Source organism: Hesperophylax consimilis, chromosome 20, assembly GCF_061612785.1.
Source record: "Hesperophylax consimilis isolate HC1 chromosome 20, BYU_Hcon_1.0, whole genome shotgun sequence".
Taxonomy (NCBI): Eukaryota; Metazoa; Arthropoda; class Insecta; order Trichoptera; family Limnephilidae; genus Hesperophylax; species Hesperophylax consimilis.
In genome coordinates this window covers 23,657,277-23,684,693 of record NC_142855.1, presented here as the reverse complement: position 1 = coordinate 23,684,693, position 27,417 = coordinate 23,657,277, and the positions used below count along the sequence as shown (strand labels likewise).

At 40.9% G+C, this 27,417-nt stretch overlaps 2 protein-coding genes across 2 annotated transcripts; both read right to left on the bottom strand.

The window, feature by feature from the left end:
• Positions 1-1,112: 1,112 nt before the first annotated feature.
• Positions 1,113-1,559, bottom strand: LOC149414388 (uncharacterized). Its single transcript, XM_089644154.1, has one exon. It carries the CDS (start codon positions 1,557-1,559, stop codon positions 1,113-1,115), a length of 447 nt encoding a protein of 148 aa, XP_089500280.1.
• Positions 1,560-6,082: 4,523 nt separating this feature from the next.
• Positions 6,083-15,560, bottom strand: LOC149414387 (uncharacterized). Its single transcript, XM_089644153.1, has 3 exons — positions 14,699-15,560; positions 13,220-13,965; positions 6,083-6,220 (listed from the first exon to the last, which is right to left on the bottom strand). Exons 1-3 carry the CDS (start codon positions 15,558-15,560, stop codon positions 6,083-6,085), a joined length of 1,746 nt encoding a protein of 581 aa, XP_089500279.1.
• Positions 15,561-27,417: the final 11,857 nt, after the last annotated feature.

The following is a 27,417-nucleotide window of genomic DNA, read 5'->3' as shown; positions in this document are numbered from 1 at the left end:
TAACCGCTCAGTGCCGGTGCCATCGAGGGGGTGCTGTCCAGACTGCCGTGTCAGTGAGGGTTCGCTCAGTGCAGGCGTTGTCTGGCGCCCCCTGCAGGAGTAGGAAGTTGGAGTCGATTTTGCCAGCTCAGCGCCAGCGCCATCGTGGGGGTGCGGGCCAGACTACCGTGTCAGTGAGGGTTCGCTCAGTGCCGGCGTTGTTGTCTGACGCCCCCTGCAGGAGTAGGAAGTTGGAGTCGATTTTGCCAGCTCAGCGCCAGCGCCATCGTGGGGGTGCGGGCCAGACTGCCGTGTCAGTGAGGGTTCGCTCAGTGCCGGCGTTGTTGTCTGACGCCCCCTGCAGGAGTAGGAAGTTGGAGTCGATTTTTCCAGCTCAGCGCCAGCGCCATCGTGGGGGTGCGGGCCAGGCTACCATGTCAGTGAGGGTTCGCTCAGTGCCGGCGTTGTTGTCTGACGCCCCCTGCAGGAGTAGGAAGTTGGAGTCGATTTTTCCAGCTCAGCGCCAGCGCCATCGTGGGGGTGCGGGCCAGGCTACCATGTCAGTGAGGGTTCGCTCAGTGCCGGCGTTGTTGTCTGACGCCCCCTGCAGGAGTAGGAAGTTGGAGTAGTTGGAGTCGGGATGTTGATGTAGACAAGTTCTGCCACTTGTGTAGATTCCTACTTGTTGGTATTGCAGGGAATGTCCGGTGTTGTGGGAGCAGGGAGGATGACGGCGACTTTTACTGCCGGTCTTATGTAGACTCCAGTGCTTGTTTGGATCCGAACAGTTCGGACTTGACCATCGGTTGCAGGTATTGCTTCGATGACACGGCCTCGTGGCCAGCTGTTCCGGGGTAGTGCTGGATCCATGATGATTACTAGGTCGTCTTTTCTAATTGGTGTAGTCGGATGGTGCCATTTTTGACGGGCAGCCATAGTGGGAAGGTACTCGCGCAGCCATCTTCTCCAAAAGGCGTCCGCGAGTTGTTGTCCAAAACGCCACTGACGGCGGAGGCATACTTCTTCCTCTGTTTTTTTGTAGAAAGATAATTGAGGGCGTTTCCCGGCTGACCCCAGTAAGAAGTGGTTGGGGGTCAGGGGTTCTTCGTCTCGTGGGTCGACCGATATATGGGTTAGTGGCCGTTGTTCACAATGAATTCGGCCTCCGCAAGGGCTGTGTGTAGAGTTTCTTCTTTAGGCGTCCTTTCCTTGAGCGTGGCGTTTAAGGCCTTTTTAACTGACCTCACTAATCTCTCCCACGCTCCCCCCATGTGGGGACTCATTGGTGGTATGAAGTGCCACTCTATGCCTTGGGTGGCTACTGCGTCGATCATCTTGGTATCCTGGCTCAGTGACATCAGGGCGTCTCTCATTTCAGCGTCGGCTCCATGAAAGTTTGTGCCGTTGTCAGAGTATATGGCAGTTGGTTGTCCTCTCCGTGTGGTCATTCTTTGCAGGGCCACGATTGCGGAGTCAGCTGACAGTAGAGTGGTTAATTCCAGGTGGATGGCGCGTGTTGAGAGGCAGGTGAAGATGGCTCCGTAACGTTTTTCTCTGTGTCTGCCGACTGTTATGGTCATAGGACCGAAATAATCCAGCCCGCAATGTTCAGTTCTCGCTTCCAGTGAGAACAGTCACCAAAAACCTCGCTCCGGCGTAAAAATCTCCGAAACTTTTCTTCACAAGGAAAATCGCGGAAAATTATCAATTTTTTTTATTTTTTTATTTTTTTTTATTTTTTTATTTATTGATGCAAGCAAATATGTATATTATAATTTTACTGGTCTTCCATTAAAAGCCTTAGCTTGTGGATGGAAGAAGAGTTAACATTTCACATATTATGTACAAATAAAGTCACGTGTACAGTTAATACAATGCAGTTAATACAGTTAATACATTTCATATAATTACAACTACTATTTACTGTAATCATGTATTTCAATATATATGTATGTGTAGGTAATATAGACACATGGCAATCAGACCCGTTAACTAAAATATGTAAACATATATGTATTCAGTAAGAAGAAAAACAAGTAAGATTTTTAGTGTGACATTCTCTAAAATACTTTTTGATGGAGTTCAACAATTGAATTTTGTTCCTAATGCTTCTGATTTCTATTGGTAGGTTATTGAAAAAGAATTTTCGTTGGTGAGTATAATGGTGTTGTGCAAAAGAAGTGTTTAATTTGGGGCACACAAATACATGTTTAAGTCTAGTACGATTTTCAGTTATTTATTTATTTATTTATTTATTTATTATTTTATTTACGCCCTTATGGGCTTTTACATGAAAATATACATTTACATTGATTACAATAATTGAACATAAGAAGATAAATGGAGTTAATTGTAAGAAAGCAACACATATAATAAAATTTTTGTGCAAATTAGCAAAACACTAATAAGATGGATTCAATATAAAATATACCCAAGCATGAAATAGTAAGTAAAAGAAAGTTCAACATAAAAAGTAAGTAAGTGGGTGTGTTTAAACCCAGTATTAATTGTGTGTTTAACAAATCGATAAACCAATATAAATTAGAGTGTAACTTACTCGTGAGGTAAAGAACATTATAACAGAGATTTAAAAAAAAAAATAATAACAAAATAAGAGTTGCACCTGTAAAAAGCAAAAACTAATAGAATTTAGCAATATCGACATGAATAAGAAATAATAAGATCTGAGATGGAACAAAGTGTTATGTATAAAAAGTAGTAAGTAGGTATATGCATACAATTATAAGTGTATAGTAGAGCAAATAAAAAACAAACAAATATGGATATAATTTACTTGAAAGGTTTCGAATGGGAGAAGATGTAATAAAATTATGAATGCGTATTTATCTTTTTCTTTTATAATTTGTATAATTGAGTTTTTTATAAATAAGTTTTTAAATGTTGGAACTTTGAATTCTTCGAATATGCTGTCAGTTGGGAAGTCTGGAGGTTTTTTTAGTATAATTTTTATTATTAGTTTTTGAACAATTTCTATGGGGGTCAGATTAGTTTTGTAAGCTGCTCCCCAACTGATAATGGCATACTGAAGAATAGACTGTACTAATGCGTAGTATATTGAGTATAGGTTTTTCGTTGATAAGAAGTTTCGTATCCGTAAGAATATATGAATTTACTTCCTAATTCTTTTTATTGTATGGTCGATGTGATCTTTCCATTTTAGGTTTTTATCTATGATTATTCCAAGATATGTAATTTTATCCGTTATTTTCAGAAGTGAACATTTTTGTTGGCAGTGATTAGTATCGTGTTGTGCGAGAGAATGATTATGTATGAATATTTGAAGATTTGGAGGTACAATGTTAGTGTTAATTTCGAAAGGAATGACTTATGTTTTATCACTATTTAACGACAAGAGGTTATTGTCAAACCATATTTTTAGATTATTTATGTCTTCTGTAGCTTTTAGATTAATTTTTTCCCAAGTTTTTTCTTTTATTATAAGGACTGTATCATCAGCGTAAGAGATAATTTGGCCATGCAATGGTTGAATAAATATGTCGTTTACATACAAAATGAACAATATTGGTCCAAGCACGGTGCCCTGTGGGATACCAAAATTTGATGTTTCTTGGTCGCTAGTTTGGTCATTTATTTTAACAAATTGTGCACGATTGTTCAAATAACTTTCTATCCATTGGACGGCTTTATCATTGATGTTATTTAATTTCAGTTTTTTGATAAGCTTTGCGTGTGAGATACTATCGAAAGCTTTTCTTAGGTCTATGAATATTCCTGCGCATTTATTTCCTTCATCAAGTGCAGAGTATATAAATGATGTTACATTTGCTATTGCATCTTGTGTGCTTTTTGTTTTTAAGAATCCGAATTGATTGGAATGTAATATTTTATTGTTTTCTAGAAAATCAACAACCCTTTTTTTCACAATCTTTTCAAATATTTTTGCTATATTCGATATTAGTGATATCGGTCGATAATTTGAAACATTTTGCGGGTCGCCGGTTTTAAAGATAGGGGATATTATAGATTTTTTATAATTTGTTGGGAATATGCCTTTAGTCAGACTGAGATTGATAAGGTGGTTTAGTGGTTTCAGTAGATACATTTTCATTTCGTCTCGTTTGTTCAAGATCAGGTTAAGATTTTAGAACGTTTAGGCAATTCAAATGAAGCCGGTAAAAAACTGTCCACCACGTCGTCATTTCGTTCTAATAAAATTTTTAAATCGTTCCTTGCTAGCAACGAGAATGTACCTCGGTTTACGGCTTCGCGCACAAATTGTTGTCTTGTTTGTAATAAAACTAATCATACAATTAAAGATTGCGTTAAATTTAAAAATATGAGCTCTTCACAGGCGCGTTTTGAATTTATAAAGTCAAAACATGCTTGCGTAAATTGCCTTAGTGGAGGGCATACAATAAACGCGTGTAAATCGGTTTTAACTTGTGAGTTTTGTAAAAAACGTCATCACACTTTGTTGCATTTTGGCAGTGCTGATAACAATGCTAAAACTCCATCAAGTACCCACGCACACACGTCGCGAACATCTACAGGGACATCTGAAAATTGTGATACACAATTAGAAGAACCTCCGCTAAACATAAATAACTCATGTTCCCTTTCTGTGAAAGCGACACATAATACGATTCTATTATCAACCGCGCAAGTATTCGCAAAGAGTAAAAATGGAAATAAAGTTATTGTTCGGTGCTTAATGGATAACGGTTCACAGAACAATTTAATTACTGTTGATTGTTGCAAGATCCTTAACTTACCAATAATTCCTTTAAACAATTCCTTTGTAAAAGGAATCGGTTCAGCATCCAAACCAATTTTGGGTTACGTTTATTTGGACATTGAGTCCCGCGTGTACCCGAATAATAAATATAATATTTATGCGCTTGTCATTGACAGTATTACAGATCAGCTACCTAATCACTATATAACCAAGGGTGATATGAGTTACTTAAAGGGTATACCTCTCGCTGACTTAACTTGGAATATTCCTGGATGCGTGGATGTAGTATTAGGTGCACAACTGTTCCCATATATTTATTAAGGGAACAGGGTTGAATCTGGTAACGGCGAACCTCCGGCATTAGCAACAGCTTTCGGTTTTGTGTTAATGGGTGACTACCCTAGTAATGTGCTTAATACAAGTACGTCATTTTCGGCACTTGCGCTTAATGACTAAGTACAAAAATTTTGGCTGTTAGAGGAAATACCCAACATGCAATTTCTAAGTCCGGAAGAGACGGAATGTGAGAATTTATTTATATCATCCATTTCTCGCACCGTCGACGGGAGGTATTCTGTTGCTTTACCTTTCTGTAAAGACCCGAAGCAATTGGGTAATTCCCTTGCTACTGCTCAGCGCCGATTTATGGCTTTGGAGCGAAAATTTAAACATTCACCGGCTTTGCGGGAGAATTATAATAAAGTTATTCATGAGTACATTGAAAACGGTTATTTAGCAAAAGTTTCAAGGTCGGATATTACCGATGACGGATATTACATTCCGCATCACGCTGTCACTCGCCCGGATAAACCTATGCCTCGGATTGTACTTGACGCGAGCGCTAAGACACATACAGGATTGTCATTAAATGACGTGATTTATACTGGTCCGAATTTGCAAGCCGATCTTTTTTTGCTTCTGTTAGACTTTCGTCTTTTTCCCATTGCTATTACTGCAGACATAAAGCAGATGTATTTGCAGATTGAGGTTCCAAGCAAGCATCGCAAATATTTGAAAATTCTATTTCGATTCGCGGACAACGATCCCATACAAACCTTTCAATTCAATCGGGTCCCTTTCGGACTAACAGCTAGTCCATACTTGGCAATGCGCACTGTTCGACAGTTGGCCCAGGATATGAGACAACATTTTCCGGACGCTGCCAATGTGGCAGAGTCTAAGTTGTATATGGACGACCTGGTATATTCTATTGTAGATGAACCCAGTGCCGTACGTCTGTCGCAAGAATTGATCTCGTTGTTTAAGTCCGGTGCCTTTGATTTGGTAAAATGGACTTGTAATTCTTCAGTGGTACTTGAGAATCTTCCAGATTCTCACCGAAGCCCAGTGGACTTTACTGTTGGTTCTAACAATGCCGCTAAGGTGTTAGGCCTTTCGTGGGAACCAGCTGATGACAGCTTCTTCTTTACGTCTTCTTATGTTCAGGAGAAGTGCACGAAGCGGAACATACTCTCCATAGTAGCCCGCTTGTTCGATGTTCTCGGCTTGGTCGCCCCTGTCATTCTGTATGCGAAATTACTTATTAAGGAGCTATGGCTGTGCAACATTGGTTGGGATGATATACCCCCTGAGAGCGTTATTCAAAGGTTTTCGGCTCTCACACAGGAATTTCCTTTAATTTCGACAGTAAAAATCCCCCGCCATGTTGGCGTCCTAAAGGACAGTACAGTGCTCGTTGTCGCCTTCTGCGATGCGAGCATGAATGGTTATGGCTGCGTGATTTATTTGCACACCACTGATCTCTCTGGAAATATTTCAGTGAGGTTATTGTGTGCAAAATCAAAGGTTTCTCCCACGAGAGTGACAACTCTCGCTCGTTTGGAGCTTTGTGCCGCAGTTTTGATGTCAAAATTAATACGGACGGTGCAAGATAATTATCGTGCGCGTCTTTCTATTTCAGGAACATACGCGTTTTCAGATTCTACCATTGCGCTCTCCTGGATACATTCCTCACCGCATCGTTGGTCGGTGTTTGTTAGCAATCGTGTAGCTCAGTGCCAGGAAAATTTGTCTCCGGAAAATTTTTACCATGTCGCCGGTAGTGAAAACCCGAGCGATTGCCTTTCTCGTGGCATGCTACCCTCTCAACTCGTTTCGCATGATTTATGGTGGAACGGCCCATCATGGATTCGCCACCCACCTTTGGAATGGCCAGTAAAACCGTTTCGCCCCACCAATACCGGTGAAATGCCTGAACACAAAGTTAATGTGCTCACTGCAATGGTTCTGGGTGAACAATCGGTTCTGGGTGAACTGGCCCAGCGTATATCCACTTGGGATAAACTACTAAGGAGTGTCGTTTATATTCTCCGATTCATAAAAAAGATATCACCTTCCTCTGGAATTGTCAATAATCTTGTGACTGCTGAAAAGGCTGTACTTCGTTCCGTGCAAAATGCTCATTTCTCAAATGATATTGCTGCACTTCAGAAAGGCAAATTCCACTCCAAAAGGCTTCAGGGTTTGTCTTTATTTCTTGATGAGGACAATTTGTTACGTATCGGGGGACGCCTTTCTAAATCGGACTTACCTTTTGAGGTTAAACATGCGATATTACTACCTAAACATGACTGTGTTGTAAATCTTATCATAGATCACTTTCATGTCATGAACTGTCATACCGGTCCAGGACTTCTTATGTCTATATTACGTCAGCGCTATTGGATATTAGATGCTAGGACGGTTATTAGGGCAAGGGTGCGGAAATGCAACTGCTGCTTCCGCTCAAATCCATCACATCCTACGCCAAAGATGGCAGATTTACCTTCATATCGTATTACTGAAGCAAAAGCCTTCGTTCACACCGGTGTTGATTACGCGGGTCCTCTACGTATTACGCTTGCTCGTCGGAGAGGACAACATTCGCAGAAGGCATATATTTGTCTGTTGTATGCCTTGTGACTAAGGCCATTCATATTGAGTTGGTCTCTGACTTAACTTCAAATGCTTTCCTGGCTGCTTTCAGCCGTTTTGTTTCACGGCGTGGCCCTGTGTCGTGCTTGTATTCGGATAACGGTACCAATTTCGTGGGTTCAAAGGCACAATTGGATGACCTTTACAAGTTTTTAAAACGAGAACTCGCCAAGCGTCGTATCGAGTGGAAAATGATTCCACCACGCGCACCCCATTTCGGAGGTATGTGGGAGTCTAACGTGAAAAGCATGAAAACTCACTTATACCGAGTGATCGGAAGTCAGCTTCTCACTTATGAGGAGCCTCAGACTGTGTTGGTGCAAATAGAGTGCATAATGAACTCTCGCCCGCTCACAGCTGTATCTTCCGACCCTGATCCGGAAATCATAACACCTGCGCATTTTTTAATGACTACACCATTACAATACTTACCTGCATCTATCCCGACGGGCAGTAAAATTAATTTCGCTCAGCGCAAACGATTATTGGATAGTATGGTTCAGTCTTTCTGGAAAAAATGGCGTGTGGAGTATCTGCACACTTTGCAAGTCAGGCAGAAGTGGGCTACCCCTGATCATCCGATTGAGATCGGAACTGTCGTTCTAGTGGGACAGGAAGATTCCCCTCCGTTGAACTGGCCTTTGGGTGTAATCACTGAGGTCCATCCCGGATTGGACAAAATTGTTCGCGTTGCGACGGTGAAGACACGATTTGGGTTCTTCAAACGACCGGTTATCAAGTTATATCCCCTTCCGACTCAATAATTTGCTTACTTCTATTTTTTGTTTTTATTTTTTGTTATTTTTTTTGGTAGTTCAAATTATCTCCGACTATGCCATGATATTCCGTTACAGTTAATTGTACTCTTGTCAGTTGAACTTTATTAAGTTTATACTTTTCGTTCTGTTGAAAGCTTTTTTTTTTGTGACCTTCCGACGTAATTCTTGGATATTATATGTGAATAGAGTCACTTGAAATGATTTGACGTTTATTTATTTGTGCGTTGTTCTCTTACTTCTTTGCAAGTTCTGAGAACTTCCAAGGCGGGGAGTATGGAGAAGCATTAGATTTAAAACTTAATTTAAAATTATTTTTAATATATAAACATAAATTAATGAATTGATTTTTAAGATATAGAATGGACAAAAAGAGACATCTCTTGTCAATTTCGGATAGTATTTTCTCTGCAGGTGAATGATAAGCAAATTGCGGCCACCTTTTACATCTGTTCAGTAGATTCATCTGAGATTGTGATATTTCGTCAAAAGAGGTCTATTTAAGACAAAAATTACTAAAACAGATTTTTTGTCACAATAAGATGTTACAAATATCGGCTGTGTGTTATTAAATCAATGTGCTGATTCATCTTAGACATTAATAATTCTTCTCTCTTGTGAGCTGGTTATAACCTTATCTAGTGCAAATGCAAAGTGATTGCTGATTGCTTCCTGAAACCGAATCTGATGACAAAAAATAGAAGTCCTCAATTGTGAATGCCATTCTTGGGTGAGTTTTTCTGTTCATTTGTATTTTGGTGACTGGTTTGTTATTTTTTCTCCCTGCAGAGATAATTTATTAATCCACAAATTATTTTTCATAGGGAAATATAATATTCCCTGGATGATCTGTGCTACCTACACGCCAGATCATCAACCAATAGTTATTGGAGGTGACTTTAACGCTCGCTCCCCTATGTGGTTTGACGATAATAATCACAGAACGGAACGATCAGACGCCGTTGAAGACCTAATTGCTGCGCAAGGTCTATCACTTTTAAATGAAAATTGTTACTTAACCACTTTCGCAAACACAAATGGGGAGAGCAACATAGATCTAACTCTCTGCTCTGGATCAGTTGTGGCCAGGATGTCTAACTGGATGGTCCATGAAAGCGCTATAATTTCTGATCACAGACTAATTACTTTTACTGTGGGGGTCCAGAAGACCCAAGCTCCGAGAACCTCCTGGAACTTTAAAACCACAGGGGCGAATTGGGATAACTTTGGGGAGGCTCTACGTGACACTTTAAGGGGTTTTCATAACGTAGCAGCAATTGATCCGGATAATTTGGGGAACTATTTTAACGCGGCCGTAGTGTCAGCTGCTGAACGGTCCTTGGGAAGATCAAACCCGAAAACCGCTATTAGAACGCCGTGGTGGTCGAGTGAGTTGACTTTGCTGAAGGGCGAATTCAAGAGGGCTTTCAGGGCACTCGGATCCCTTAAGAGGACTGGGGGCACGCAAGAGATGATTACATCTCTTAAGACACGTGTCAGTAGGGCGAGGAAAACCTTCAAATTGGCTATCCTCTCAGCAAAACGAACTGCTTGGAATAATTGGGTTAAACAAGTGGGTAACGCCAACCCGTGGGAAATCCACAGCGCAATCGAAAAAACGGGAAAAGGATCTGACCGGTATTTGACTAGTATCATATCGGATAATCCCGATGGGAACTCTGAGAGTACCGATGTGACCAGCACTCTTAATACCTTGCTGGACAAATTAGTTCCACTAGACTCAGTAACCGGGGAAAACGACCACCACAAACAGATAAGAGCTCTGTCACGGCTTCCACCTAGGATCCTCAACCATGAGGACAGAATGTTAAAAATCTCTAAGGCCGAAATTGACGTTATAATCAAGGGTTTGGGTCCGAAAAAGGCACCAGGGCATGATCGACTTAACGGTATAATAGCGAAGAATGTCTGGATCCATGCCAAGGAAGAGTTGTTCCAGGTTATGGAGACATGTCTGCGTAGAGGAGTTTTCCCTACGGAATGGAAGAGAGGTGTGCTCAAGATTATCCCAAAGGGTAACGATAAACTAAGAACGGACGTTAAGGCCTACCGTCCGATTACCATCCTGCCTGTTTTTAGCAAAATCTTGGAAACACTCATGAGTAATCGGTTGCAGCAAACTCTTTCCCCAGCATGTGAGCGGCAATTTGGCTTTGTCCCTGGGAAATCTACCGAGCATGCCATCATGTATGCGCTTGAATGGGTGAAGGTCTGTCCAAAGAGGTACGTAATTGGAATCTTCTTAGATATCACTGGTGCCTTCGATCATGCGTGGTGGCCGATGTTGATTACTAAAATTAAAAATAGAGGTTGCCCACAAGACCTTTTCAAAATCAACTGTGACTATCTAAACGACCGTACAATAGAGATCGTTTATGGGGATCAAAAAATAGTCCGGAAGATTGATAAAGGATGCCCGCAAGGCTCCATTTTGGGACCTAAATACTGGAATATTGATTTTGACGACTCATCCAGGTTACCCTTACCTGAAGGATGCACATCGGTCGACTACGCTGATGATAAATTGTATTTGGTCTCGGGGGACAGTAGAAGGGAAGTGGAAGGAAAGGCTAAAGAAGGTTTGCGTGCAATCCTAAGCTGGGGTGTGAGAAACAAGTTGAATTTTGCCCCCCAAAAGACCGTGGGACTCTTGATGAAAGGTTTCCTCAGTAGAAGAAGAAACCCTTCCATCAAAATGGGAGCCTCCACTATTCACTTTGCAGACTCAGTCAAATATCTAGGTGTCACTCTAGATCGATCGTCCTCCTTCTTAACTCACGTTAAAGAGGTCTCCAGCAAGGCCCAGGCCCTTTTCTTTAAGCTGAGAAGAATCTCTACAGCTGAGTGGGGGTTGCGTTCCCCTGCCTTGCGACTACTTTATAGGGGTATATACGTGGCGCAAGTCTCGTATGCCGCCTCTGTGTGGGAGCATCGTTTGGAGAATTCGCTTATACTCTCGGCTCTCAAGAGGGGTCAGCGAACCCCCTTGCTGGCGCTTTCCGGTGCATACAGAACTGTTGCTTCGGACGCTTTGCCCGTGTTGGCCGGTATTTTACCAATCAATTTGGAAATTAGGGAAGTGTTAACAAAAAAGAAGTTCTCCAGAGGACTACCTGCTACACATCTCGGCGTAATTCTTACGCCGGGCGGGGTAGGGACTCTCCCTGGTCTACTGAAACAAATGAGTGACTTATCACTCAACGAGTGGCAGTCTCGATGGGATAGGTCGAAAATGAGAAGATGGACCTTCTCCTTCTTCCCATCAGTTAAAATCAGAATGGAAGGAGCTTTCATCAAATTGGATCACCACATGACCCAAATATTATCAGGACATGGTGAGTTCAGGGGGAGACTACACAGACTCTCCCTGTCCCCACACACATTCTGTGGCACTGTGAGATTATGACGGATGCAAGAGATGAATTATTGGCCGGTTTGGAAGTAACAACGAGACCAGTTTGGAATTCTGATCTCGTGTCGAACATGGTGAATTTCGAGTGCTTGAGGAAGTACACAAAAATCTGGGTCGAGAGATGGTCTGATCTTAGAGTCGAGAATTGAGATTAAAATCAGTAGCTTTTAATGCCAGGTGTTGCTCCTGGCCTCATCGGACTACGGGACTATATTACTGTAAACATACCGCTATATGTAAATTTTGTAAAATTCTTTTGATATAGTTATTATTAGATTTTCCTGTTTATTTTGTTATTATTAGATTTATTGGCATTATGTATATCTCTTTCATGTATAATTATTGTTTATAATGATCTACCTTTTTTTCTTTTTCTTCGAGGATGACCTGTAAATAACGCGACAGTATAAATCTATTTCGCAATTTTCTTCTTTTATTGTGTTTTGTATTATTGTTTTTACAGAGTTAAGTGCTTGCTGGTAGCAGAACTGAACTGATTTCTTTTTTTTGTTCTGTCCGGTGTACTCCAACTCTGGGGTGGCATAAGACCTCGTCCGTGCATACCCATCTTGGACGAACATTTCGCGATGAGGGATTGGTGCCGTCGTCTGCCATCAGTGCCTCCCCTGAGGCCAGGAACGGGACTGAGGATGGGCTGATCGTTAATTGGTGACCTTCCGCCCTGCCTCCAGGTTCTCCGACGCTTTCTCCTCATGGTCTTTGGGATCTTCCCAACCCCAACTTACATCTTTCGTCGAGGCACAACCGGTTTCCTGGCTTAGGGGCGCGGAACCTGATCCTCGTGAAACCTATCCAATGCCCTGCTTCTCTCCCTAGGACTGCCTGGGAGTGGGTGACGACACCCCCTCACAAAAAATGAGGTGTACATTTCACCATTTTCTTTTGTCTCATAATTTTTCATTTTTGCAGGTGGCTGTAAATTATTATTTTTACCCTTTATTGTTGATACCTTGTACATATGACCTGGTAAACTAACCAAATAGAGTAGATTTTACTAACAGGTTACTAATACGCAGCACTTGCATACTGCGAATAACATTGTATGCATGGACATTTGGAGGTCTTGTTTTGAAATTTTAAATGTAGACTCGTTGTATCAAAAAAAATTGCGTCCTTGCGAGAGCTCTGAAGGGGTACCATCAGTACCTAAAACAGGGCGGGGAAGTGGTGGGCCTCCTCCAAAAGCCCGCAATGTGTGAATGGGCGGATGTGATGTATCAGACGTGGTGGTGGTAGTACGCCCATCTGGGGTGGTTTGGGTTTACTGCGTCGTATGTAACACATGGGGCAGGCGTGCGCAATCTTTCGGCTTGTTGTACGTAGTCTGAGCACGAAAAAATGGCTGCGTATTTCTGCTACTATTTTCTCCGTGCTGGGATGGTCTGCCTTCTTATGGTAGTGATTGATCAGGAGACGGGTGTATGCGTTGTCGCCATCCAGGATGATAGGAGTCCGGGCTACTCTCTTAGCCTTCTCTAAGGTCTGCAGACGTGTGCCCATTCGGAGGATACCGTCAGGTCCGAAGAAAGGGTTCAGGGCGTTGAGGCGGCTGCTGGCGGGTAACTTTTTCTTTTCTTGAATGGTGTGTAGGTCCGAACTGAACGTGTCTTCCTGTGACCTCCTGATCCATCTGTGTTCTGCTGCTTTTATTTCCTCAGCTATTAGTGGTCCCTCCGGGGTTCTGTTGGGGCCCATCCGGCATCGTCTGATAAAGCGGAGAACCCAGGCAGTCGAGCGGATCAGTCGGTGCCACGATGAGAACCGTTCAACTGCTGGTAGAGCTTCGCCTCGTTCGGTGATGAGTCCGACGTAGAGAGGTTTGACTTCCAGAGTTAGGTCATCAGGTTTATGGGCGGGTGCGCGTTCTTTGGGCCATTTGTCTTCTGAGTGGGTGAGGAAGGATGGACCGGTGAACCATCTTCCTTCTGGTGTCAGGTCGGGTACTTCGAGGTCCCGTGTGCCGATGTCAGCGGGATTGAGCTTCGTAGGTACCCATCTCCAGTCGGGTATTCTGGTCAGCTCGTCAATCTCTCCTAGTCGGTTGGCCACAAATGTTGAGTAGGCTCGTGGGTCAGTGCGTAACCAGCATAGTACTGTTGTGGAGTCTGTCCAAAAAAATTATCTATTACTCGTAATCCTTTTATTATTTTGTATTTTGTTGCTCATTCTTCTATGTTACATTGTCTCCTTTTCAGGTGGGAACTGAACTCCTTTTGTGTTTTGTCTTGTCCTAGCCCTCTTCTTGGGCGAGGCATAAAGACCCCAGTCCCTGCATGAAGCCCGAATTTTCCAGACCCCCGGATAAGACATTGTCTTAGATAATCAGCTTTCCCCCAATTGGGATGCTCTGGCTCGTCGTGACGTCCGCAGTGAACTACATCACCTTCCCCACCCCCCGTTGACGTGTGACGCTCTTCTTTTAGTTTATTTTTCTTCGGTTAGATCAAAACCCATCTGTTCTCCTAGGGTCTTTGAGCATAATCACGCCTCGGCGTGGGGTGGGCGGTGATGGAAACTCATCTGTGGGCTGATCGGCGACCGGTCGCACGCCTTTGGGACTGCTGAGGACCTGATCACTCCTAATATATCTTCGTCTATATATATTTGTTTTGTGCTACTAACACGCATGTGCATGTCTAACACAACTAACTCGAGCATCCTCTGCATAGTGCTCGCTAACACAACATGCAGGGACATTTAAAGGTCTAGAGTCTTTTATTGATAATTTCGAATTCTTTAATATAAAAAATTAGCTTCTTGTGAGAGTCCCGAAGGTGTGACAATAAGTCACCTATACCGGGATGGGACAGTGGTGGGTGCCTTTAAATGTCCAAAAACATGTGCGGCGGATGTTGGCTGTGCTCTCTTTCTGGATGGTTTGGGCGAGTCTTGCTGCAATGAGGCCAGCTTGCAATTCGAGGCGGGGAATGGAGAGAGGTTTCAGTGGTGCAACTTTGCATTTACTTGCAAGGAATGTCGTCTGTATTTTCCCTTCTATGTCTTCGGTGAAGTAGGCTACGGCGCAGCAGGCTTGTTCTGATGCGTCACAGAAGAGATGTAGGGTTACGTTGCTTTGTTTGTTGTAGGGGCAACGTCTCGGGATTGATATGCTGTTCGTGTGCAGTAAGTTCAACCAGCTTGTCCATTTCTGCGCGTGTTCGGGTGTGATAGACTCGTCCCAGCCGACGTTTGATCGCCATACTTCTTGCAAAAGTACTTTTGTTCTGATGGTCAGGCAGCCGATGAAGCCCACGGGGTCGAAAATCTTCATAACTGTTGACAGCAATTGTGGTTTTGTTGGTAATGTAGTAGCTTCGGATGGAGTCATCTCGTGAAATGAGTATAGGAAGTGATCCGTGGATGGGTCCCAGATTAGTCCGAGTACTCGTTCTGTTTCTGGACTCCCGTTGCTGATGGCTATGGTGGTATTGGTGCGATCTTCGTCAGGAAAGTTGGCAATAGCTGCTGGTTTGTTGGATGCCCAGTTGGTCAAATGGAACCCTCCTTTCGCGAGGAGGGCACTCACATCTTGGGTGAGTTGGGCAGCTTCCTGGTGAGTATCTACTGCATCCAAGTAGTCGTCCATGTAGAACTTGGTGCGAACGGCTGCTGCGGCGGATGGGTATTCGTGCTGGTATATTTCAGCGACCTTGTTCAAGACAAACTGGGCGCTGCTTGGGGAACAGGTGGCGCCAAACATCATTGAAGTCATTTGATAAGTTTCGGGTTCGTCTTTGGTTGATGTTCGCCACAAGAATCGCTGTGACTGTTGGTCTTCTGACTGAAGCGCATGATGTTTCCCAGGAGAGATGACAGCAGGTCGGGTCCTGTGAGCAACTGGTCATTGAGTGAAGTCCCGTGGCATCGGCTGGCTGCGTCGAATACCACTCTGATTTTCCCTGGTTTATTGGGGTTGGTCACTGCAAAGTGTGGCAAAAACCATTGTCGGGGTGTACGCGTGGATGTTTCTCTATCTGACAGTTTTTTTGCATAGCCTTTGGATATCAGCTGGTCAATCTTGTCGGTGTAGGTTGTTTTCAGGGCTTCATCTCTGGATAATTTCTTCTCCAGGGAAATTAGTCGTCTCAGCGCGCACTGTCGGTTGTCAGGTAAGATGGCTTCTGGGTTGCGCCATATTAAACCAGTTTCCCATCTTCCAGTAGGCAGGGGTCGTGTTGTTGCAGTCATGAGCGCAATTGCTCGTTGTATGTTTGTGTTGACTCGGGTTGCTGCGGTTACGCCAAGTGAGTCGACGGTAAAATTTGTTTTCAGCAGTTCTTCCAATCGTATGTCTGAGGCCGTCTCACGTTGAAGTGCCAATGTGGTAACTGGGTGCTCGTATCCTGGGTTTGAGCCACCATGGGCGATCCATCCTAGTGCGGTACGTGATAGTATTCGTGTAGAATCATTGTCTTCTTGCACTTCTCGTGACACAATCAGGTGGGCGTTATCTTATCCTATTAATATCTTCGGGATGACGGGCCTTCCGTTGATTTGTTGTTGAGGGAGGTTGAGGTTGCTTATCGTGTTGGCGGTGATTTGATACGTGTCGCCTTGGCCAGCCCCTCTTATCGTCAGTCGCACTCGTTGGGATAGCTTGTCAGAGGTGCACATCCCTTTACCACCGTGGATTCGTAGACCGTGAACTGGGCCGTATGCTCTGATTTGTGCTGCTGTATCGGTGTCGACTAGTGTCACGGTCGATCCTTCGTCGAGAAGCGCAAATGTTGAACATGTGTCTTGACTTGGTGCACTGAGTATGACTGGTATGATCTTCAGAAGGACGGTCTGGTTTGTGTTCTGGCGTCACAGGTTCACGGTATTTTGAGGTGATTGTGGGCCTCCGTGTAACAGGGTGTGATGTGGGTAATAGCACCCCTCTATGCTGCACCCTTTTGTTTCCTCGCAGAATCGTGAATGATGTTTTCCCAAACATTTCCTGCACAAGTTGGCTGCACGAACTGTCTCCCACCGTAGGGCAACGGTTTTGGCTGCAAACTCTCGGCACTCTCCGATGGGGTGGTCACCGCTGCACTGGACACAACTGCTCGTGGTTGCTTGGTGTTTCTGGTTCATCCCGGGATAGCTGGGTGGTGTGATCGCCTTGCGTTTGAGGGTGAATGGCGTCTTTCCTGCGTTGTTGTTTTGCCCTTGGTATCCTGCATGGACTTGGTCTCGGCGTGGGCGAGGTCTCGGACGGTCTACCATCCCGCTGTTTGGTATTGCGTTGGTTATCTCCTTCATTAAGGCAGCGAGTTGGGTGATGGTGGCAGGGGTGCGCTGTCCGCGAACTTCCATCAGCCAGGCTAGACGCAGAGTGTTTGGCAGCTTGTCGGTAATGTCGCTCAGCAATGTTGGGTTGGTGAGGTAACCCTCGTTCTTCAAGATCCGGAGGGAGGCCACCAAGTTTTGTACGGTCCCGGAGAAGTCGGCCAGGTCTTCCAGAGATACGTCAGGTGTAAGGTAGGGCAGCTTTTTCACTTTTTCAAGCATAAATTTGGCTATTGCTCCAGAATTGCCGTACCGTTGCTCAAGTACGCTGAGGATTTCGGGTAGTTGAAAGGGATCCATCAGCAGGGGCGATACGGTCTCTCGTGCCTTGCCTTTGAAGGCGCGTTGCAGTCGGATGAGGTTCTCACTGGCGGTCATTTGGCAGGTGGTAGTAGACTGCATATATTGCGCCTTCCAGGTAGGCCACTCGAGCGGGTCCCCGGAAAATATGGGCAAATCCTTTGCCGAAGACTGTCTGGTGATGAGTGCTGCCATCCTTGAGTCATCTTCCAGTGTTCGAGGGGTGTCCTGGGATCTGGTGGAGCGGATGGCGTCTGCCATTATCGACGCTATTTGAGTCAGTGGGTCGGCGCCTTGTCGTAACCATTCTTGAGTATGTCGTGCCCTCTCATCATTTGTAGGAGGTGGTGGGAAGAGCGGAGAGTCCAGGTTCGTCAGGAATGGCTGTGGCTGATACTCCATTGAGTGGTGAGTTGGGTATCCTTGTCCTGATATGGTGATGTTAGCTGCAGGGCTCGGGGGTACATTTGAAGTTGCTTCAGGTGCGGTTAAGTTTTGCATCGGTTGGGTAGTAGTTTGACGTGTTGCTGTGTTCAGGGCCGATTGTAGTTCTGCGATTTGTTTAGTATGTTGCTCCTCCCGACTGCGCATTTCTCGGCGTAGCATCTGGAGGGAGTCTTCAGTTGATTCAGAAGGTGTATCGGGCTCTTGGGGGTTCTCAGTAGCAGGTTCTTCTTGACCAGTGTTGATAGGTTGGTTTCGGTTTCGGCTGGTCTCAGATGATATTGAGGCTTTTCGGCCGCTGCGAAGTGACGGCATCTCTACTTTAGATGAGACTGAAGACGTGTGTAGATCCGGCTCGAAGGACCAAATGTACGAAACAATATACTGTCCGTACAATAACTGTAGATACGAAGGTAGCTGGGTACACTTTTAGCGGTTTTCAGTCTTGGTAGATGTTGTAGAGCCTTTGTGGTGGAGTTTAATGCCACGATCAGAGAGGAATTTATTCCAGATCTGAACTGACGAAAGGAATTTATTACTGGCAAAAACTGAATTTACTACTGAATAAAACACTTGAAAATATTTCTTGAGACTTTTGGAGACTTGGAGATGGTTTCTTCAGGAGAGAGGATTCTCTTTCAGAGGTAGTTGTTGAACTGACTTTGTATGGGATTTGATTCTCTATTTATAGAACGTTTTCAAATCGAGCCCTCTCGGAGGCGTTCTATCCTCTTTCGTGAGGAGTAAAGTGGTTAGGTATTTTTCCTCTCTGCAATTATCTTGTTGAGAGGAAAGTTATATTTTAATATGATACCTTTAACCAAGTCAGTTCAATCTACCAAAACCATCTCCCCCAGTCCCGTTTATTTATTTTATAAATAATTATACAATTTTTCATATTGGGTTTGAAGTTAATTATCTTTGGTTTGTACATTTCCCAAAGAGTAACAAATATATTTAGATATAATTTTTCATGTTATTATATTAGTATATAATCATTTCTTGATGTTGACATTTATTTCGTAGTTATATCTTGCATCATTTTCCCGTAAATCCAGTTTGATGATATCACAATTAATCATCTTCGAATCTGTTATCAGTGTTTGATAAGAAATTCAAGGTGATATGCCGGGCTGTGATTGGTTGGAGACGGCGGCCATCATGGAATTCCATCCGGGGAGTAGTGGAGGGGGTCCCACGTAAATACTGCGTAGCCTTCCTAGCTGTGGTCACTTCGTGGGTTGGTGTGTCCGAGGGAGGTAGTGGATGATTATTTTCAGATGTGTTTCAGGTTCTGCTATTATATTGCTATGTAATTATCTTGATTAATCACATATAATACATCATTTGATTGAGTTATTTTGATGTAAAGATTTCCAAATGTGTCGGCGACACGGTATCAAGCGGTTTCGGGGTTGAAGTGTTTTTGTGTTTTTTGGCGTAAATATGAATTCTCTTGAAATATTCTGGAGGTCTGGATACGTATGATACACTCTGTATTAGTAATACTATTGATTATGGCAGTGGTTAGTGATAACTATGATGTATAAGTTGTATTGCAATAAGTAATGATATTACGTAAATATGTTATATTGTAATTGAACATGAAAATCCTGTTGACAAACTGCTTAATTACGTTTTAATGGGATTGTACTTTGAAGAACAATAAAAATAAAACCGTCCGATGACGGTGTACAGAAGCAAGTTATTCCAAATGATTTGTATAAGGGAAGAAGGGAGAATGTGATAAATGTCCCGAGTTGTTAATGAATACCTCCCTAATTGAGAATAACTCGTGTTTTGGAGGAAGTTTCGTCTTAAGTTTTAACATTAAATAATTTTAGGAATAATACCATTTATTTAAACCTATGAACATATGTGTATTGTATAAAACATGTTTATACGCTTAATATTGCAAAAATTATATATATATTATACAGAAAATTCCTTTTTTTATTTATTAACTTTCAAAAATATAGTTTTTTACTATTAAGTGAAGGTGCATGTTATCAATTTCGGGTAGTGCCTTTCGGGCTCAAGGGCGCCCCAGCAACGTTTCAACGTCAAATGAGTCAAGAGGTACTTGCCGGCTACCTTAGAGAATTTTGCATGGTCTATATAGACGATGTTGTGATATTCTCTCCCGACTTACAAAGTCACCTTTCGAACGACTCCAACACTTTGGGCTCCGTTGTGCCCCAAAAAATGCAACCTTATCTCTGAACCAATCGATTGTTTAGTCCATACGATCAGCGCCGGGGGTAACCAACCACAACATAATCACGAGCAAGCGATAGCTGCCGCAACGCCTCCCCGGACACGAAAGGAGCTACGAGAATTTTTAGGGTTATGCAACTGGCTGCGGGAGTACGTCCCTCGATTTTAGGAACTAACATCCCCAATAATAGACTGGCTTAATACACGTAGACCCTACCGCTGGACCCCGGCTGCCCAAGATGCTATGACGAGGATCCAAGAACCGTTTAGTGGCCCGTTATATAAATGTTATATAAAACCCTTGTCAGATGCCAACTTTAGTATAACTCTACGTTATGGTCTCCATTTTTCAATATTCATTCTTTATTTATTTTTATTTATTTATATATAATTTGTACATTTATTTATAACAATTACAGGTAATAAAGCCTAAGACGTTATAATTGTACCATTTATGCAGTGTATATGCAATGCCAAAAATCTCGTAAATGCGCTATAGGACACAAAAAATAAATCTAATTTTTTATCTACCGCATTCAAAAAGTACGTAGCTCTCCCTACAGGTGAGTTCATTAATAAATTAGTGCGGCTTGCTCTACTATATAGAAGATTGTGATGACGTCCTCGAGAGTGATACTCTGGTACAAAAAAATTTAATTGGGCCAGTATCTCATTATTAGATAAGTGACCGTTTATTAGTTGGAAAAAATATTTAAGCGAAGCAATACCTCTACGTGTCTCTAGGGAGTGGTAATTGGTCATGCCTAATATATAAATCGATGGGTAAAGCCAAGGGTAACGTCCATAGAGCCGCGAGAATAAAAACCTTAAAAAAAATTTATGGACTCTTTCAATGCGTAAAGTGTATGTTAATTCATGTGGAGCCCAGATGATCGAGTTTGATTCAACTACACTTAGGACTAGTGTGTTATATAATAACGTCAGTGTTTTTGTGTTACAAAACGGATATGAGTTTCTAATTACGAAGCCGAGAAGTCTGTATGCTCTGCTTATTAAATCATCGATGTGTTGGTGAAAAGTTAGTTTGCTATCGTAAATAACTCCTAGGTCTTTGATTTGGTTTAGGTGTTGGAGAATAATTTCATTGATTGTATATTCAAATACATGCGGTTTCTTTGATCTTGTATACGAGACGATATTGCACTTGGGTGTACTGAAGTTCAAGCCATTTATTTTGGCCCAGTTTGAGACGCAGTCAATGTCACGTTGAAGAAGAATACAGTCAAGATGGTTTTTTATTAAGCGATATAGTTTCAAGTCATCTGCAAATAGTAAATACAGCGAATGTGTGATGACTGAACCAATATCGTTAATAAAAATCAGAAACAGAAGTGGTCCAAGGATGGACCCCTGAGGAACTCCAGAAAAAACTATGAATTCCAAAGAACTGGAACCGTTATAATAAACAAACTGTCTACGATTTCGATAATATGAAGCAAAAAAACAGAGTAGTCTTTTGGAAAAACCAAATGAAGCTAGCTTATTTAGAAGAATGTCGATGTCAACCTTGTCGAATGAAAGATAACATTGAAAGATTCGACGAAAGTTTCTAAGGTTTATAAATTATAAATTGCATATTCCTATACAAAACATAAATTACAATTACCTCTTGGATAAAATGTCCAAATTGAAACTTTCATAAAGAAGAATAAGCACAGATTTAATACTGTTACAAAGAATACTACATTTTAAAATTGACTGCCGCGAATTACTTCAATGTATCAATATCCATGTTCCCAAAAAATCATGCCGACATTTCTTACCTTTTTACTTCAATAACATCAGGACACTAGCTTACCAAAACCTCCGATTCCGAGACTTCACAATCTCAGAAACAAATATTCTGATCTGGGTGATATATTTCATTTGAAAACTAATCAGTATACCTCTCTCTCTCTGGTTTCAATCCTGTGATTGGTTTGCAGCAATTTCATCTAATCTCCTCTTCCATTCTTCCCTGTCTTGTGCGGCTCTTTTGACTTCTGCATATGATGAGCAGCGCACGTCCACCAGCAGGTCCTCCAGGTAATCTCGGCGTGGGCGTCCCCTAGAGTTGGTCTTCTCGGTCATACCCTCCATTATGACATGCAAGAGGCCTTCTTGTCGTATAACATGGCCGATCCATCTTGCACGCCTTTCGGACAGGGTCCTGAGCAGGTGCCTTCCTCCTTCGATTCTTTGGAGAACCTCCTCATTTGTAATATGGTCTCTCCAGGAAATTCCTAACAGTCTTCTATAGCAGTGCTCCGCAACCTTTTCTCACCTACGACACACCAAATTGCTTCCTAGAATTCCGCGGCACACCAAAAGCTAAAATTAGATATTAAATTGATACACAAATTTTACAATAATTTCTTGTTTTTTATTTGAAAAGTATACATACATACATATAAATATAACATATTTATTTTTACGCAATCTTAATAATTATTATAAAATAATAATAAATTAATGAGCGATTAATTGTTAAATTATCCTGCGCTTGTTTCAATGAACACAAGTTTTATATTCGGCTCGATTTTTGACAGCGCAACCCAAAGTTCTTGTAATTAATGGAATAAAAATACTGACCAAATTTCTGCTGAAGCATACTTAAATGTTGTTGGGCCAGATCCACAGTAAATTGTTTGTTTTCAATTGTGCTATGATTGATCCTTTGGTACATTTCCAAACATCCTTTTTGCAGCTCTTTCTGCCAAAGTTCGTTATTAAGTTCATTCAAATGCTCGAATATATCAGCCATGTATGCAAGTTTGGCTATCCAGTAATTATCATCTAGGTGCTGATATAGTTTGGGAATATTTTGATTTAAAAGAAACTCAGACACCTCGTGACGAAGCTCAAACAATCTAGCCAAAAGTTTGCCTCGGGATAGCCAACGAATTTCAGTATAAAACAATAAGGATTCATATTTGGCTCCCATTTCTGCACAGAGTATTCCAGAAGATTCGCGAGTTTAGGGCTCTTGATTTAATTATGTTTACAATTTTAATGCATTCATTCATCGTGTTTAAAAGTTCATCCGGTAAATTTTTGACCATCAATGCTTCTCGATGTATGCAGCAGTGTGTAAATTTTAACGTTGGATTTTTTTGTTTTACACAAGAGACAAAACCCTTTTTACTCCCCGTTATTGCCGCAGCGCCATCCGTGCAAACAGCAATGCAATTGCTGCATTTAATATTATATATTTTGAAGAAATCATCGGTTACTTAAAAAAATTCTTCACTGGTAGTTTGCTCTGGAACCTCCTTACAAAATAAATAATGTTCTTTAATAATGTCCTCGTCAACTAAAAGTACAATAGCTATCAACTGTGCTTTATTTTTAATCTCGGTTGTTTTGTTGATCTGAAGTGCAACCAATAACAGTTTTCTAATCAGAGTTTATAATATATTTTGAATACGTCTTTTAACAGTATCTGCAGACAATGAAAAATAGACAATATTATGAAAAATATTTTGTCATTGTGTATTAAATACATAATGAAATATTGTAAAATGTCAAATACATTGAATTTGCCCGCGGCACACCTGTGTCCGGCTCACGGCACACCAGTGTGCCACGGCACACCGGTTGCGGAGCACTGTTCTATAGGACCACATCTCAAAAGCCTCTAGTCTCCGTTTATCTCTTTCGGATAGGCACCATGTTTCGCAGCCGTACATCAAGATACTCCATACATAGGTCTTGATGAGGAGTATTCTCAGTTTTAGGTCTATATTATTGGATTCTATTATTTTCGACCTTTTATTTAATGCAAGCCTAGCCTGATGTATACGGCTGTCGACCTCGCCCTTAGACCGACCGTCCCATGTTATTTTGCTCCCGAGGTAGACAAACTCCTTGCTGCTGGAACTCCTGCCATCTCTACTCTCATCTGATGTTGCATTCGGCCTACAGTCAGGAGCTTTGTTTTGTCTTTATTTATCTTCATGTTGTAGTTGTTTTGAAGAATGCTTTGAACAATAAAATAATTAAAGGACGGTGTTAAAGCCAGTAATGATCAAACTGTCCAACAATGGCGGCAATTGATAATGCTTCGTGAAGAACTGGAGTACAGAACAAAAAATGGCGAAACAAACTTAACAATAAAGTATGTGAACTCCAGCCTAAAATTGTCAAGATGCAGCTTAATGGTGTTCCACTAGTTACAAAAAACGGTTAATTTCACACATGAATAATAACCTAGTAAATAACTTTACGGTGAATTATCAAAATGTTATAGGATAACGCACGAAGGATGTGAAATTACAGAGGCCAGCTAATAAACATAAACCGGGATCATGCAGCTTCTACTACCAAGATATCAGGGGTATCAAAACAAAACTCGGCAAATTAAAAGTTAAAGCTCCTACCATCACAAAAAACGTCATCGTGCTCACCTAAACCTGGTTGGAACCTTCGATTCATTCAGCGGAGCTCGGATTACCGAATCACAACATATACCGATTCACCGAATGGACCGGAGTCATAATACTAGTGCCAAATCAAGAGGAAGGGGCGTCTTAATAGCAGTAAATAAAAGCACTAACTCTAAATTAATTAAACATAAAAATTATGATGTTGAGCAAATATTTGTACTATTAAGCGGAAAATCATGTAAAACTATTATTGGCAGTGTATATATTCCTCCCAACTCGGACTTGTCGATATACAAAAATCACTGTGAGGACGTCGAGTATGTAAAAACAAAATATCCAACTCACAAAATAATTGTCTGTGGCGATTACAACCTACCGAATTGTAAGTTTAATGATCCTAATTACTTGCCAATTTCTGATTGTGAAAGGGATATTCTGGATATGTGTTCCTATTTAAATCTTTCTCAATTTAATAACGTACCCAATGTTAACAATCGCATTCTCTATTTGATATTCTCAAATGAAGATGATGTAAATGTTTACGAATCTCCTGAGTTCATTGTCCCTCCATATTAACACCATCCTATACTTATAATTTCTATACCCTACACTGAAGATGATAATCTTAAAATCTCAAGAATTTGTTATAATTTAAAAAATGCAGATCACAATAAAGTTAATGAGGCACTGTCTAACATTGACTGGACAAGTCTTAATGAAGGTTATATTGATTATAATACTGAAATCTATAAAGAAAATAGATCTGTTCCTAATTATATTTAATTTAAAAGTGTCAGGAAAGCTTGCAAAAATTTGTCTAAAATTAGTTATAAAAATTATATAATGGAAGTGGAAAATACAATAAATCGTGATGTAAAACATTTCTGGAAACACGTAAAGTCTATGAAAAAAAATGAAGTCTTGATCCCCGGAACTATGAATCATAAACAAAGGGGTTCTAGCTCCAGTAAAATTTATGAAATTGTTAACATGTTTGCTGATAACTTTAAGGACGTGTGTGAACCTAATATTCTAGATGATTTAATTCCGTACTTCAATTCGGATATAAATTTACACTTATCGCAAATACACATTGATATTGAAAACATTATAGTCTGTATTAAATCACTTGAACCCAAAACAAGCTCGGGACCTGATAAGATTCCTTCCATCTTAGTTAAGAATTGTGTCCAAAGTTTATATGTTCCGCTTAATATACTGTTTAACAAGTCACTCTCCACAGGACACTTTCCACAAATATGGAAACTTAGCTACCTAACTCCTGTATTGAAAAGTGGTGAAATCCTTTGTTGAAAATTATCGGCCTATCTGTATTCAATCGACTATACCTAAACTTTTTGAGAAATTGATTCTTAAGAAAATCAGCTTCTTTGTAAACTCTTGTATCGCAACTTGTCAACACGGCTTTATCTCCGGCAGATCAACTTTGACTAACCTAACATTATATGAAAATTTCATTTCTAATGCACTTACCAACAAACAACAAGTTGATTCTATATAATATACCGACTTCAGTAAGGCATTTGATAACGTCTGTCATAAAATCCTCATTAATAAACTTTTGAAACTCGGCATTAATGGAAACCTTTTATCTTGGTTAAAGAGTAACTTACTTAGGCGTCAGTTAACTGTCTGTATTAATGATCACTTATTCTACACGTTCGAAGCTACCAGTGGCGTACCCCAGGGTTTGCATCTTGGTCCTTTACTTTTTAATTTATTCATTAACGACGTAACAAACATATTCACCCTTGTTCTCATTCTAATGTTCACTGATGATATGAAGATATATAGAATTATTGACAATATCGAGGACTGTCTAACACTTCAATCTAATATTAATAGCTTTTACGATTTGTGTCTTAAAAACAAATTAACTCTTAAAATAAAAAATGTCAACTTATGAGATTCCAAAGAAAAAAAACCCATTGTTGTTCACCCACTTTCTCAATAATCACACCTTATTATCTGTTGATGAAATAAGAGACCTTGGTATAACCTTTGACACTAAATTGACATTCATTAAACATGTTAATAATAAAACCAGTAAAGCAATGCAAATGTTAGGATTTGTCTTACGGATTTCAAAGGATTTTAAAAATTTAAAAACTGTCAAATTACTTTACACTTCAATTGTAAGAAGCCAACTAGAATTTAACACCACCATTTGGAGTCCTTACTACAATCTGAGAATTCCCTTGAGCGAGTCCAACATAAATTTTTACGTTATATCAATTTTAAATTGGGAATATTCATCGAAAACATTAATTACCCCTCTCTGTTAAAATTATTGGGACTCGATACAAGAAAGAAGAATTTGTTCAGACCTATTTTATTTATTTAAAATCGTTACCAACCTGTTACACTCCCCTCAACTTCTTTCGTTAATATATTTCCATGTACCTAGTCGATCAGTTCTTTTCAAATTACCCTATCATTGCAACAATACAGGATCTAACGCTGAACTCAATTCCATAATGAATCGCTTGCATGTACTTGGAAATAAATATGTTTGGATGAACCTATAAACATTGCTAGTTTAACCTCATACAAACACTACTTAATTTAAACTGTCTGTCAGCGCTTCTCAGATTGACTATAATCAAATACCTACAGTTTTAAAGTATTAATTTCTTAATACTCATTACATAATATCCGGGATTTATAATTTGTTGTATTGTATTTATAATAACCTACTCATTGTACTTTTTTATGTTGATACTACTATTTCTATTGTTCTCCTTTATGTATTTTAAATATTTGTTTATCTATGTATATTCTGTATTTATATTTAAAAAAATTGTTATTCTTATGTAAAAGCCGCTATAATCGGCGTTCATTAATAAATAATAATAAATATATAATAATAATTTCTGGCCTAACATGCGCTCTGATGTGGAAAAACATGTTCAAGCATGC

Coding starts and splice junctions, on each gene's coding strand:
- LOC149414388 (XM_089644154.1), bottom strand. CDS start 1,559: ATGACCATAACAGTCGGCAGACACAGAGAAAAACGTTACGGAGCCATC.
- LOC149414387 (XM_089644153.1), bottom strand. CDS start 15,560: ATGTTTGGCGCCACCTGTTCCCCAAGCAGCGCCCAGTTTGTCTTGAAC. Junction 13,966..14,698: donor AGCCAACATCCGCCGCACAT/GTTTTTGGACAT, acceptor TTTTTTGGACAG/ACTCCACAACAGTACTATGC. Junction 6,221..13,219: donor ATCCCAGCACGGAGAAAATA/GTAGCAGAAATA, acceptor TTTCGCATACAG/AATGACAGGGGCGACCAAGC.